This window comes from Bos grunniens, chromosome 11 (assembly GCF_055505025.1).
Source record: "Bos grunniens cultivar Pamir isolate PY7600 chromosome 11, Bosgru_T2T1.0, whole genome shotgun sequence".
NCBI classification, from domain to species: Eukaryota; Metazoa; Chordata; class Mammalia; order Artiodactyla; family Bovidae; genus Bos; species Bos grunniens.
The window spans coordinates 92,709,132-92,724,623 of NC_141175.1; the positions used below are offsets into that span (position 1 = coordinate 92,709,132).

The 15,492-nt window shown below is 41.4% G+C and overlaps 1 protein-coding gene across 10 annotated transcripts in view; it reads right to left on the bottom strand.

Annotated features, from left to right (window-relative positions):
- SLC30A6 (solute carrier family 30 member 6) overlaps positions 1-15,492 on the bottom strand; it is a 48,943-nt gene that overhangs the window by 8,234 nt on the left and 25,217 nt on the right. For 8 of the 10 annotated variants that reach the window (XM_086327533.1, XM_086327538.1, XM_086327534.1 and 5 more), the window contains 3 exons: positions 13,363-13,465; positions 12,425-12,472; positions 11,232-11,300 (listed from right to left, as the gene is read on the bottom strand). In XM_086327533.1, coding sequence (XP_086183659.1) covers positions 11,232-11,300; positions 12,425-12,472; positions 13,363-13,465 — 220 coding nt within the window. Of the gene's footprint in view, positions 1-1,538; positions 1,643-4,150; positions 4,201-10,445; positions 10,719-11,231; positions 11,301-12,424; positions 12,473-13,362; positions 13,466-15,492 lie in introns of those variants that run through there. The other 2 variants (XR_015137262.1, XM_086327541.1) reach the window with 2 other exon arrangements.

Consider the following 15,492-nt stretch of genomic DNA (forward strand, 5'->3'; position numbering starts at 1 on the left):
GCTGCACTCAATATGTCAGCAAATTTGGAAAACTCAGCAGTGGCCACAGGACTGGAAAAGGTCAGTTTTCATTCCAATCCCAAAGAAAGGCAATGCCAAAGAATGCTTAAACTACCGCACAATTGCACTCATCTCACATGCTAGCAAAGTAATGCTCAAAATTCTCCAAGCCAGGCTTCAGCAGTACGTGAACCGTGAACTTCCAGACGTTCAAGGTGGATTTAGAAAAGGCAGAGGAACCAGAGATCAAATTGCCAACATCTGCTGCATCATCAAAAAAGCAAGAGAGTTCCAGAAAAACATCTATTTCTGCTTTACTGACTATGCCAAAGCCTTTGTGTGGATCACAATAAACTGTGGCAAATTCTGAAAGAGATGGGAATACCAGAGCATCTGATCTGTCTCTTGAGAAACCTATATGCAGGTCAGGAAGCAACAGTTAGAACAAATGGACATGGAACAACAGACTGGTTCCAAATAGGAAAAGGAGTACGTCAAGGCTGTATATTGTCACCCTGCTTATTTAACTTGTATGCAGAGTACATCATGAGAAATGCTGGACTGGAGGAAGCACAAGCTGGAATCAAGATTGCTGGGTGAAATATCAATAACCTCAGATACGCAGATGACACCACACTTATGGCAGAAAGCGCAGAAGTAAAGAGCCTCTTGATGAAAGTGAAAGAGGAGAGTGAAAAAGTTGGCTTAAAGCTCAACATTCAGAAAACTAAGATCATGGCATCTGGTCCCATCACTTCATGGCAAATAGATGGGGAAATAGTGGATACAGTAGGAGACTATATTCTTGGGCTCCAACATCACTACAGATGGTGACGGCAGCCATGAAATTAAAAGACGCTTACTCCTTGGAAGGAAAGTTATGACCAACCTAGACAGCATATTAAAAAGCAGAAACATTACTTTGTCAACAAAGGTCCGTCTAGTCAAGGCTATGGTTTTTCCAGCGGTCATGTATGGATGTGAGAGTTGGACTGTGAAGAAAGCTGAGTGCCGAAGAATTGATGCTTTTGAACTGTGGTGTTGGAGAAGGCTCTTGAGAGTCCCTTGGACTGCAAGGAGATCCATCCAGTCCATCCTAAAGAAGATCAGTCCTAGGTGTTTATTGGTAGGACTGATGTTGAAGCTGAAACTCCAATAGTTTGGCCACCTGATACAAAGAGCTGACTCATTTGAAAAGACCCTGATGCTGGGAAAGATTGAGGGCAGGAGGAGAAGGGGATGACAGAGGATAAGATGGTTGGATGGCATCACCGACTCGATGGACATGGGTTTGGGTGACTCTGGGAGTTGGTGATGGACAGAGAGGCCTGGCGTGCTGTGGTTCATGGGGTTGCAAAGAGCTGGAGATGACTGAAAGACTGAACTGAACTGAATGCCCCTAACAGGCCAAGATAACTCACTCCTTTGTCATTACTTCTGTTATTACCTAAAGTGCGTCTATGACACTGAAATATTTACCATTGGCAATACCCTAAACTGCTCTTATGGAGGACTAAGGGAAGAAACCAGTGACTTACATTCCCTCAGAGCAATAAGAGGATAAGGCTGATGGTTGTTTCACCAGGTTTCCAGTCTCAGGGCACAGGCTTGGATTGCTTTACATCATGATATCTATTCCCATCTGCAGTGGACAAACCAGCAATGAGTTAAGATTACAACCCCTTAATCCTACCCAGCACTGGTCAGGCTGGAGACCTTGGGGACGCCCAACCCCAGCTAGGGGTCCCACGAGGTTGACCTACCTCGACCTGCCTAGGGATTTGGTCCTTGGGAGGCTGTCATGCCTCAACCTGCTTGGAGATCCACCAGTTCAGGGGTCCCAGAAGGTCGACATGCCTTGACCAATGCCAAGGGACCCAATTCTCAGGAGGCCAACCTGCCTCGATCTGCCCAGGAATTTGATCTCCAGGAGACTGTCATGACTCAGCCTGCAGGGGATCTGCACCCTGACCTGGGGACACCCGGCTTTCAGGTTGCAACAATACTGAGTAGGATAGGCTTCAGAAAGACTCACCCCTAAGGAAGTCCACCCATAAAAATAGAAGGAGGACTATTGGCTTTTTTTTTTTTCCTTTCTCTGTCATCACTGTCTTTCAGATGGAAAATAACCAATCCACTTCCTAACAGATACCCTTGAGATGCATTCTTGATAACTGGAATCTATTTCAATTCTCAAACTCTAAGGAGAAGTTGCTTAAAATTCTTTTGTGCCACTGAGTGGCCATGGTATCCTCTAGGGGACAAGGAACACTGGCCTGAGGATGGGAGTTAAATTACAACACCATCCTCCAGCTAGACTTATTCTGCAAAAGATAAGGGACATGGACAGAGATCCCCTATGCCCAAATTTTCTTCCAAGAGATATGAAGGAACTCTGTGTTAAGTATGGGATTGTTGTATGGCCTAAAAGTGAGCCTACCAGGCAAATGGTGTTAGGCACAGACAACCAAGAGAAGGAAGCCCCCTGTGAAGGCTCACCTCCCATGGCTCCCAAGTTGCCTGGTGCTCCTTCCTTCTATCCAAACGTGCCCCCATATCCGGGAGCACCCCCTCGACAAAAGCCAACTTGAGTACGTCCCTTAGTTGAAACTAGAGAATTTGGACCAGTCCAGGTCCATAAGCCCTTCTCCCTCTTAAAACTAAGACAGATCAAACAAGACCTGGGAAGCTATACAGATGACCCAGCAAATATATAGATATATTGGAATGTGATACATTCCAACACATTACTTTGGCCTTTGACTTGATGTGGAAGGACATCAATGGTCATATTTAGTCAAACTTTATCTGACCCTGAGTATGCTAGGGTCTTAAAGGAAGCCCAAAGGTATGCTATGGGGCTTCACATGTCAAGCGAAAATACCTGGTGGGGGAAACTGTGGTTCCTTCTTCAGATCCTAATTGGAATTATAACGACCCTGAGCACATCTGGGAAAAGGATCATTTTCTGATCTGTGTAAAGGCAGGACTAAAAGCAGCCCAGCAAAAAGTAATCAGCTATGCCTGGGGGTCAGCAATAACTCAGGAGCCCAACAAGAACTCCACTTACCAATCTGGACTGAGACACTTAAGAGGAACAGGTGATATTAAAGGACAAATTCCTATCCCAGTGTGGATCAGACATCAGGATAAAGTTACAACAGCTACAGCAGCAGGACTCTGCTGCCTCTTTAGATGAGATGGTCCAGACTCCAGCCACCAGACTCTAGCTTTTATAACAGAGAACAACAGGAGAGAGAGGCCAAGGCCCAGGAAACGGAGAAAAGCAAAGAGACAAGGCATGCCCAGATTCTGGCTGCCCTCCAGGGAAGCCCTATGGCAAACTCTGAGTCCTTAAAGGACAAGGCACGAGGCAAATGCCTAATCTGTAGACAGGCGGGACACTGGGCCAAAGAGTGTCCAAATCTTGACAAGTCTCCTAAAATGGCTTGCTACAAATGCCATCAATTGGGACACTGGGCGGCACACTGCCCTCAGGACCCAAAAGCCTCAAGGTCAAGTGCCAAGCCTTCCCTCTACAGTTCAACAGGACTGAAGCGGCCCACTCCAGCCAGCCTGCCTGTCACAGATAACCATCACAGGGCTAGAGCCAAGGGTGCAACTGGATTGGCAGGTAGGTCCAAGAATCTCTTGGTTGACACAGGGGCTACCTACTCTGTCCTGACCTCCTACTCCAGAGCCTTCTCCTCCCAAACCTGTACCATTTTGGGTGCTATAGGAAAAACAATTACAAAAAGATTCACCCGAGCACTTCTTTGTTGCTGGGGTGGACAAATATTTTCCCACCAGTTTCTGGTGGTCCCTGTGTCCTAACCCCTTATTGGGAAGAGATATACTCACTAAACTGGGGACCACCCTTGTGATGGGAAGCTTTTCAGCCCCTAGAGCCCTACAGCTCCTGGTTACTACTGAGGAACCTGTTACACCCTCTCCAACAGGGAGAGACCAAAAACTATGGGAGGACAAAATTAACCACAAGGTGTGGGACCAGGGGACTCCTGTATGAGCCCACAAAGCTGAACTGGTCATCACTGTCCTCCAAGATCCCACTGGTTTCCAAACCAGAAACAATACCCTCTCAGAAGAGAAGCTCGAGGACTACAGCCTCTAAAATAAATAAATTCCTTACCTGTGGGCTATTGGTCCCCACCAATTAGCCATGTAACACCCCAATCCTCCCTGTAAAGAAAAAAGATGGGACCTGGCAAATGGTTTAAGATCTCCAGATCATAAATGAAGCTATAGTCCCTCTCCTTCCCACAGTACCCAATCCCGATGTAATCTTGGGAGAAATCCCACCCAGTGCCAAGTCGTTTACAGTCTTGCATCTCAAGGATGAATTCTTTTGCATACCACTGCCTAAAGAATCCCAGTATCTTTTTACCTTCGAGTGGGAATCTCCAGGAGAAAAACACCAACAGATGACTTGGACAGTATTACCTCAGGGGTTCAGAGACAGCCCCTACCTGTCTGGGCAGGCTCTTAGCTGGTATCTCCTAGATCTGGACCTGGGATCTAATGGGAAAATACTACAATATGTAGATAACCTACTAATCTGTTCTCCAGCTGAGAAAAATGCCCAACATGCAATTCAGGATCTAAACTTTTTGGCAGAGAGGGAATATAAAGTCTCCTGTGCTAAGGCACAGATGATTGAGACAAAGGTCACTTAGCTGGGAGTTCAGATTACACATGGCTGTCCTCTGATCGAGTATAGGGAATCCTCCAGTTGCCCTCCCCCCCAACTCGAAAACAACTGTGAGCTTTCCTGGGGCTAACTGGGTATTGTAGAATCTGGATACCCAACTATGGTCTAATTGCCCAGCCCTTATATGAAAGCTTGAAGGGACAGGATGATTCAATCCCACTGATATGGGGAACTCCTCAAAAGAAGGCAGAGGGTACACTAAAACAAGCCTTAACTCGAGCACCCACCTTGAGGTTCCCAGAGCTAGAAAAAGCATTCCAACTTTATGTCCATGAAAAAGAAGGAAGAGCCTTGGGAATGTTAACCCAAAGACTGGGACCTGAGCCCCAGCCTATAGCTTGCTTATCCAAGAGGCGTGAACCAACTGCCCGAGGCTGGCCTTCCTGCCTTCGAAATCTTGCAGCTATTGCAGTCCTGATAGAAGATGCTTTAAAACTCTCTTTTGGGGAAAAATTATTTTTACCAGCCACCAAGTGAAACAACTCCTGAATGGGAGAGGCCATTTATGGATGTCTGATCAAAGGATCCTCAGATACCAAGTAGTGCTGATGGAAAATCCAGGTCTGACTATATCCCCTTGTGAGATTCTTAACCCAGCCTACCCCTGAGGACTCTCTCCCCTTCCACTCTTGCCTGGAAACCTTGAGAGGGATTGTCAGAAGACCCTCTGACCAATCCTGAGGAAATCTGGTACACTGATGGAAGCAGCTTTGTCTTGGATGGAAAAAGAAGATCTGGATATGTAGTAGTCTCCAATTTTGAGACCATAGAGGCCAAACCTTTGCTACCAGATACTTCAGTCCAATTAGTTGAGCTCATGGCCCTGACTCGAGCTTAGAGCTGGGAAAAGGAAAAAGAGTAGCCATTTACAGACTCCAAGTATGCCTTTCTGGTGGTACATGCACATGCTGCTGTTTGGAAAGAGAGAGGCCACTTGATCATCTGAGGGTCCCTAATTAAATATGGTGATCAAATCCTTAGGCTCTTGGAGGCAGTCCATCTGCCCACTGGAGTTTCAGTCTCCCATTGTAAAGGACACCAAAAAGGGAGCACAGAAGTGGCTCGAGGGAACCAAGCAGCTAATGAGGCAGCTAAGAGAGCAGCATTACAGAACAATGACCTAATTACAGAACAATGACCTAACAGGGGTTGCCACCCTAGTTCCACAGACTAATTTGCCAGAAACTCCTTCATATACTGAATGTGAGACTATTAAAGCTAAGAGTGAGGGCTTTCAAGAAGATCAAATGCGGTGGTTCCAAAAGGAGGGACTCCAATGGAAGTTGGTTAACTCCTTACATGCCACCACTCATTTAGGGGAGAAGGCCCTCCAAAGATTACTAGAAAGGTCCTTCAGAGGAATAGGCCTCCAAACAAGTATAAGGCAAATCGTCTCCTCTTGTCCCACTTGCCAATTAAACAGCCCCCAAGGAGTGCGAAGACTCCAACTGGCCCAGCCTGTCCCAACAGCATGGGACCTACCCAGGAAAGGGCTGGCAGATGGACTTCACCCAGATGCCAGTTTCTCAAGGGATTAAATATCTACTAGTTATGATAGATAAAAAGATAACCCAGGAGACCTCCCTGGGATGGAAGGAGGCTTTACCAATAGCTCTTCTCCGTACCCGTATTGCCCCTAAGGAAGAGGTTGGTCTTAGTTCTTATGAGATGCTATATGGGAGACCCTGTAATACTTTCTACACCCACAGCAGTCAAGGTACCAGGACACAACTCCTGGATTCACTACTCACGAGTCAAGCCATGGAAGAAAACAGAAGAGGACACTCAATACACCTGTGAGCCCCTGGGAGATCTCAGATACCTATTCAGAACTACAAATGAGGGTCATTCTAATAAACACCCCCAAAATCAAGTTTCTGGGGATAAGATTTCTCAAGTCAGCTCTAAAGAGCCAACACAGCTTGGCAGAGGTTGTACTCCAAAACAGACAGGAGATAGATCTCCTGATCCCTGAACAAGGAGGGACTTGAGCCATCTTGAATGAGACATATTGTTTCTGGGTAAATACCTCCAGCTAAGTTAAAGAAAGTCTCACAGTCCTCAAGAAAAACACAGTCCTCAAAAAAAAATCTCCTACAGAATCTCAAAGAATGAGCTAGAGAGTTCCTGGGGTGGGTGGCTCCAATCCCTATTTGGTGGATCCTTCTCCTGGCGAGGGGGAATTTGGAGTTGGCTAATGCTCCAACTAATCCCTGTTATCATCATATTGATGCTGCTTATGATTGCTCCATGTATTATCAATTGTCTAACCCATTTTGTCTCTGCCCAGGTCAACAAGCTACAACATGCGGTGCCAGTTCAACAAGGATATATAAAACTACACCTGACCGTGGAAAATATCACTCACCCTTAGATGGATACTGCTATAAGAACTCTGAGGCTTGAGATTAGCAAGAGGGGGAGGCCCAATGCCCCTCAATGTCCCAGCTCAGCAAGAAGTGCCACAGAGACCTTGATGCCCCTATTCCTAAAGAACTGGGCCTCCCATCTCTTGAGGGGGGAATGTTAGGTAGCTAGAATAGGAAAAAGGAGTCCAAAATAGTGGTGGTTAAAAGACAAAGAAAGGAAAAAGCCCACAAAAATAGAACAAAGGAAGGTCCAAGGACCAGAGTGAGGACCTCAGGTGAAACAAACAGCCCTCCTGGCTAGCCCAATTTACACAGGGCAGGTTCAAGGGGAGGAGAAAGAAGATTAAAAAGGAGCCAAAATTGAGCTCCTCTCTTCTTTTGGGTTGGCCCATCCTCCCGCCTTGAGGATGTATTTTCCTTTGCTTGCCAAATAAAACGGAGCTGTAACTGAGCTGTAACACTGGTCCACTGCTTCAAATTTTTGCTGCGGCGAGACAGAACTGAGGAAATTACACACTCCCCTGACAAAACTGGAGAAGGCAATGGCACCCCACTCCAGTACTCTTGCCTGGAAAATCCCATTGACAGAGGAGCCTGGTGGGCTCCAGTCCATGGGGTCGCTAAGAGTCGGGCATGACTGAGCGACTTCATTTTCACTTTTCACTTTCATGCATTGGAGAAAGAAATGGCAACCCACTCCAGTGTTCTTGCCTAGGGAATCCCAGGGAGAGAGGAACCTAGTGGGCTGCCGTCTATGGGGTCGCACAGAGTGTTGGACATGACTGAAGCGACTTAACAGCAGCAGCAGCAGCTGACAAAACAGTTACTACAAAAACTATAGTAATCAAAATAGCACCGTACTGGCACAAACCAGACACACAGATCAATGGAACAGAACAGAGAACCCAGAAATAAATCCACACACATACAGTCAATTAGTCTACAGTGAAGGAGGCAGAAAATACAAAGGGGAAGAGACAGTTCCTTCAACAAGTAGTGCTGGGAAAACTGGATAGCTACATGCAAAAGAACAAAACTAGAACATTTTCTCATACCATGTACACAAGTAAACTTAAGAAAACACAAGCAGTAATAAGCTCCTTGACATCAGCCTTTGCAATATTTTTTTGATCTGTCTCCTCAGGCAAGGGCCACAGAAGCAAAAATAAGCAAACGGGACCTCATCAAACTAAAAGGCTTTTGCAGTGAAGGAAACCATCAAAGGCAGCCTACTGAATGGGAGAAGATATTTGCAAACAGTATGTCTGATGAAGACATAAAAGAACTCATTCAACTCAACATCAAAACCCTCCATCCCCAATTAAAAAATGGCCTTGATCCTGTATGCTGCATAGCACAGCTAAGGAAAAAACAAACAAACAAACATATATTAGAGGACTGATTAAATAAAATATGGTATATTCATATATTGTAAAATTCTGCAGTCATTATTAATTATGCTGGGATTCTTGAAAGACAGAAGCATTGGTAGCATTTTTTGAAATGTCCCGAATATCCCCATAAAAACAAAAACTAAAACAGCAAATTCAAATACCTATGGACAACACCTACCCAAAAAAAAAAAATAAATAACACAACACCCTAAGAAAACCCAAATACAAACTGTAAGACCTGTAAGGTATCAGCATCTGTGGAGGAGGATACAATAGGGCATCTGATTGACCTAAAAACCTCACAATAGGTAACTAGCTCTTCATGGAAATCTAGGACAGTGAATTTGAGAAAGGCAGCCGGGAAATGGAAGGTGTTTCGCACATTTCAGTACTGGGTGAATGCACTGGGTCTGCAACAAGATATGAAGGACTGGAGTAGTGTGACCCTGTGAGCTCTCAAAAGTAACCAAGCAAAGCTCCCTTCCAGCACAAAGCCCCACATTAAGAAGAAACAGCTGGGAAGAGAATCTAAATTGAGCAGCAGAGTAGAAACAGAAGATAAAGAAGGTTCAGATACAAATGGGAGAGGAACAGAACCAGGAGGAAAAAAAGCTTTCACTTTACAGACTCATCAGAAGAGGGAACTCTAGAACCATGAATTTAGATACACTACCTTAAACCATTTTTTATTTTAAAATTCAGGAAAACGAATTTCACATAAAAAGGAGCAAAAGCAAAGAACTGAATCCAAATCCTACACATAGTTATTATAAGAAAAAAGGAGAATACAGAATAGATCATAAAAGATTGGAAAGATTTACCTACAAAACTGATGAGAACTATGACTTTCTTTTTCAAATCAATTTTTGAATTGATTAAGAAGAATATAAATCAAAATAGAAAACCTAGAAATGGAGTGGCAATTAGAAATACATGAAAAAAAATTTTTTTCAGGGAATTCCCTAGTTGTCCAGTGGTTAGGACTGGGTCCTCTGACTGCTGTGGGCCTGGGTTCAATCTCTGGTCAGGGAACTAAGATGTGGCAAGTCATGCAGCATGCCCACTCCCAAATTTCTGAAACAAAGATTAAGCTAGAAAAGCAATAAACATACAGGTATATTATGAAAAAAAAAGATAAAAAGAGAAGTTTTAAAAATCAAAGGAAATTGAGATACTAAGTAACTGAAAGAAAATAACAAATATGAAAGAAAGGTAAAGCTCCACCATGCTTATAATAGGCATTTCCAAAGAAGAAAATCAAAGCAAGAGAAGAGAATATTAAGAACTTTAATTAAAGAAAACTTTCCTGAAAGTTTTAAAGAAGTGTTTCTAAAATAACATTATACAAGGGTATACTGCATCCCTGAAATAACTGACCATCAACACCAAGACACATTCTAGTAAAATTACTGGACTGAAAAAATATTTTAGGCATAGAGGTAAAAAGATCAAGTCACATATCAATGGGAAAAAATAAGACTGAGTCTTCAGGGTTTATCACAGTAACGTCTTATGCCAGAGGTAAGAAACTCAAGAAAATATCTGCTCAGGATGTTATATCCAGCCAAATGATTTTCAATAATATTCACAACTGTTTTCAACATGAAAAAATTTAGGGAATATTGTTTGCAAGGGCCTTTTCCCTGAAGAATTTACTAGAGAATGAGTTTTAGATATCCAAAATAATGAGTGAGAGAGGGGAAGAGAAGGAGAAGGGAGAGATGAAGTAGCCATTTTTCCATTAAAAGCGTGTAAGTCTGAACTAAAGACTGCAAAGCAGTGATATCATTGAGCTGTTGGACCAACCCTAATCTGCCTCTAAAATCTATGTTACAAAAGTCAAATCCTATGTTTTTTATTTAAAACTGGTACTGTAGAAGAGTAATATTTAATAACATGGAGAACTGTTTATGATATATTAAGTGAAAAGAACAAATTATAAAACAGCATGACTTCATTTTCTAAAGAGTTTAAGTATGTGAATATTAAACCAAAAAATCAATGGCAGTTTTCTTCACATGATACAATTAGGGTTGTTTCAATTTTTTTTTCTGGGTACTTTCCCATATTTTCTTCATCATTTCTGACATAGGAATAAAATCATGCCATAATAAAATCTCTTTGGTAATAAGGTCCAAAACTGGATTAGAAAAGATGGAATTTTATGCTGAAACAGCTATTATTATAACTCTTTAACATATTCAGCAAAAATCTCCAAAATCAGAACTGTAATAAAAAAGAAAATAAAAGCACATTTTACTTTTGTAACATTTTCATATTTAGGAATGTCTGACTATGGATTTTTCTCTTTTGAATAGCCCAGTATTAAGATCATTTAGTTTGAAAGGAAAAAAATGAAAAAAAAAAAAAAAACCCCTTAATTAATCTCAATTAGGTTACTGAATCCATCTACATATTTTACTTTATTGAACAGAAATGGGAATCAAAGGACCCATAAAAATTTTAAAGAAACACTTTTCTCAGTTTTAAAAATTATAAACTATGCTTTAAATTATAACTAAAGTAATATATATAGTCCATGGAATTCTCCAGGTCAGAATACCAGAGTGGGTAGCCTTTCCCTTCTCCAAGGGATCTTCCCAACCCAGGGATCAAACCCAGGTCTCCCATACTGCAGGCAGATTCTTTACCAGCTGAGCCATGAGGGAGCTGGTAAAGAGCCTAAAAATTATAAACTATGTTTTAAATTATAACTAAAGTAATACATAGAAAGCATACCAATGAGCCAAAACCTAGGGTCCAAAAATGCTCATTTCGGACTTCCAAAACTCCATCCAAGGTAGATACCTAATCAAAAACATAGAAATAGGGTTTTTGTATTTGACATATCCAACACAACTCAGTCAAATTATGGATTTGCTCTACACCTAGGAATGACATGGTCAAACCCTGCATGAAGACACTCATTAGCCAAAAGAAGTGCCAGACCATTCACTCAAGATATCATTTCTTCTTGTTCCATACTGAGCCAGGGTCTGTTTTTTTTTTTCCCCCAGTTTCTTATCTGCACCAATCTCTCTAGAATTAGGTCTTTACTTCCCTCACCCACACCTTGTTCAACAGTGTGTAGTTCTTTTCATCTTGTTAGTATAGTATATGTTTATATCCAGTACTTGAGGTATCAGAATCTTTGTCTTCTCAATGATTTCTTCCTCTGGATTCTCTTTCAACACATTTCTGTACAACATAGGATGTTATTTGGATTTGAGCCAAAAAGAAATTCCAAGGACAGTGTGTAGCCCATTGGTACAGTGGCACAGACTCAGCAGCTGAGACAAGTGGTCAGCTACACTGATCAAAGTGGCCTCTGTGATAGTGACAATCAATAGTTTTAATTACTCTCAACAATCAAATAATTTGATTATCTTATTCCTTCATTAGTTAACAGGTGGAATTTTATAACAATACAAAATCAAAACCTACTATGTGGTGAAGCAATCACCATGTCAAAGTGGCCTCTGACTTAATCAAAACCCTAAGTTTGAATAGGCTTTGTGTGTGTGTGCGTGCTTAGTCTTGTTCGACTCTTTGCAACCCCATGGACTATAGCCTCCTCTGTCAAAGGAATTTCCTCAGCAAGAATGGAGTGGGTTGCCATATCCTCCTCCAGGGGATCTTCCTGACCCAGGGATCAAACCTGCATCTCCTGTGTCTCCTGTACTGGCAGTTGGATTCTTTACCACTGAGTCACCTGGGAAGCCCAGATTTGAATACAGAATCACAATTACCATCTACATTTATTTCAAGTGAATTTGGCTTCCAGACTGAGCAAGTGGTCAAATTTTTCTATTTTTGTCACTATGTTACATAAACTTCCCTAAAATTCTAGAAAGAGCCTGAAATTATTTGTACCCACTCTTTGTATTCTCTAATCATAAATTAAAATGATTTTATTTATTATTCCATCTTACCTCTCTGATAAGTTTGTCCAACTGACCAATAACATGGGGTGGTGTTGTCTGGGGGAAAAAAAATAAAATAGAACATGAATCTAGAGAGATAAAAAATCTTCCAACAGTGGTCCTGAGAGTAAAAAAAAAAATGCATTTTATACCAGCCTTGGCTTTGTTTCACATGTGCCTTCACATGGTTTAGGAAAGAGAGGTTTCAACTGACTCACTCATCAAGCAACATCAGAAATCCATCCATGCTTATTTCTTATTTTGCAAAGAAGCTGCTATTTCTGTAACCAAATAAGCCTTAAAGGACCAACAAATCAACAAAAAAATCTTTAAGAAAGTAAAATTTTGTATAAGACATAGCACTAGTAAACTAATTGTTATTGTCGCTTCTCGAGAGGGAGATACAACCCATATGTTTTAGAGAAGACATGTGGGAAAGGCATAATGAGAAGTAGAGCCTATATATTCATCTAGTCCTGGGAAACCATCTTTCTAGTCAGGTGTTGTCTACAGGTGTTCCTATTGTTTCAATAAGGAGTGATTTTAAGTTTGAAATTTAGAAGTCTCACTAATTCAAGAATAGGATATAAGAAAACAATCATAACTGGATTATATAATAGCCAAAATACATTTATCAGGGGAAAATAAGTATCTAAAGAGATTTTAATTAATATTGTTTTTACTTGAAATATTATTAAAGGCAAAGTTTCTCATTTATGCTTTTGTCTTATATATAAATATATGACGACTCATTTGTACCTATTTTGTACACCAATATAACTTCATCCGGTTCTTACTATACAAATTTCAGAGGTTACTATTTGGCTTCATCTCCAACAGGACCCTCCTAAAAATTTCATAATCTGGCAGATGAACACGTTTATTTTTATAATCTGGTAAAAGAACATGGCTAATTCTAAGCATGCATACTGAAAGATGACCATTACCTGGAGTAACACTTTCCCACTGTACACGCTCATGGGATACATAGTGCCGAACGTCATCAGAGCAATGGCAATGGCTGACGCAGTGTCTACAGCAAAGTAATTACTAAAAAGAAAAAGCAATTCTAAATCTTAAATGTATCCTTCACTAGGCTTCTTACAATTTAATCCACCAAACTTTAATTATCTCAAGCAACAGGACTATTTTAACACAGCTGGCCACTACTGCAATGAGAGCATCTCAAAGGAAAAAAGAAAGTTTTCAGAATCCTTTCTTGCCAAAGTTGAAGGGAAAATAACTAATAATTATGTTAATTAGTGTGAAGAGAGATGATGAAGAAAAAAATATATTTCCCTACAATGTACTTTTATCTACTTGTCAACTGTAAATATGTCATATATATTTATCTGCTGCAACAAATAAAAACCTTTAACTAGTAATTTCTGATAAAGACCAATGGAATTCATCTGTGAGTCTATCAATTTGCTGTAAACATGAACTTTCCAATAATTAGTATTAAAAAATGTCAAATTCCCCAGGAATTTCATAAGATGAGATTCTTAAGAATCTGTTACAGTGAACACTGTGACTGAAGTACAATGGCTCATCAGTAGTTCACAGCTCTATTAACAAGAGAGACCAAAAATGCCAAAGGTTACAAGCTAATCATGTACTCTTTTTCACTTTTTCCTATCAGCTGGGAATAGAAACACAAATAAAGACACAGTTCCTGCCTTTGAAATGACAGGAAACACTCATGTGAAAAATACAAGAAATGACTTTGAGTACAAAGGAGAAGCCCTACAGGGTATCATGGCTGCACAAAGGAGTAAGTAGTGAGCCTACAGGGGTAGGATAATCCAGAAAGGCTAAATCAAAAAGAGGTGACATCTGAGCTGAGCCTTCAAAGATGGCCAAGATGAGGGGACAGGACACTGTAGACAGTGACAGCAGCATGTGCAAGGGCATGAAAACCCTAACGCAGTGAAGAAACTATGAACAGTTAAGTATAGGCAGATGGATGGCTAGTAAGGTTGATAGAGGCTTCATCATACTAACAACTTTTAATTTTGTTAGGTATAGAAAGGAGAGGATTTTGAAACAGGAAAATATTATGTCTAGATTTGCAGCTTTTAGTGATCACATCCGCTGGATCATGGAAAAAGCAAGAGAGTTCCAGAAAAACGTCTATTTCTGCTTTATTGACTATGCCAAAGCCTTTGACTGTGTGGATCACAATAAACTGTGGAAAATTCTTCAAGAGATGGGAATACCAGACCACCTGATCTGCCTCTTGAGAAATTTGTATGCAGGTCAGGAAGCAACAGTTAGAACTGGACATGGAACAACAGACTGGTTCCAAATAGGAAAAGGAGTACGTCAAGGCTGTATATCGTCACCCTGTTTATTTAACTTATATGCAGAGTACATCATAAGAAACGCTGGACTGGAAGAAACACAACCTGGAATCAAGGTTGCTGGAGAAATATCAATCACCTCAGATATGCAGATGACACCACCCTTATGGCAGAAAGTGAAGAGGAACTAAAAAGCCTCTTGATGAAGGTGAAAGTCAAGAGTGAAAAAGTTGGCTTAAAGCTCAACATTCAGAAAACAAAGATCATGGCATCCGGTCCCATCACTTCATGGGAAATAGATGGGGAAACAGTGTCAGACTTTATTTTTCTGGGCTCCAAAATCACTGCAGATGGTGACTGCAGCCATGAAATTAAAAGATGCTTACTCCTTGGAAGGAAAGTTATGACCAAACCTAGATAGCATATTCAAAAGCAGAGACATTACTTTGCCAACAAAGGTTCGTCTAGTCAAGGCTACGGTTTTTCTTGTGGTCATGTATAGATGTGAGAGTTGGACTGTGAAGAAAGCTGAGCCCCGAAGAAATGATGCTTTTGAACTGTGGTGTTGGAGAAGACTCTTGAGAGTCCCTTGGACTACAAGGAGATCCAACCAGTCCATTCTGAAGGAGATCAGCCCTGGGATTTCTTTGGAAGGAATGATGCTAAAGCTGAAACTCCAGTACTTTGGCCACCTCATGCGAAGAGTTGACTCATTGGAAAAGACTCTGATGCTGGGAGGGATTGTGGGCAGGAGGAGAAGGGGACGACAGAGGA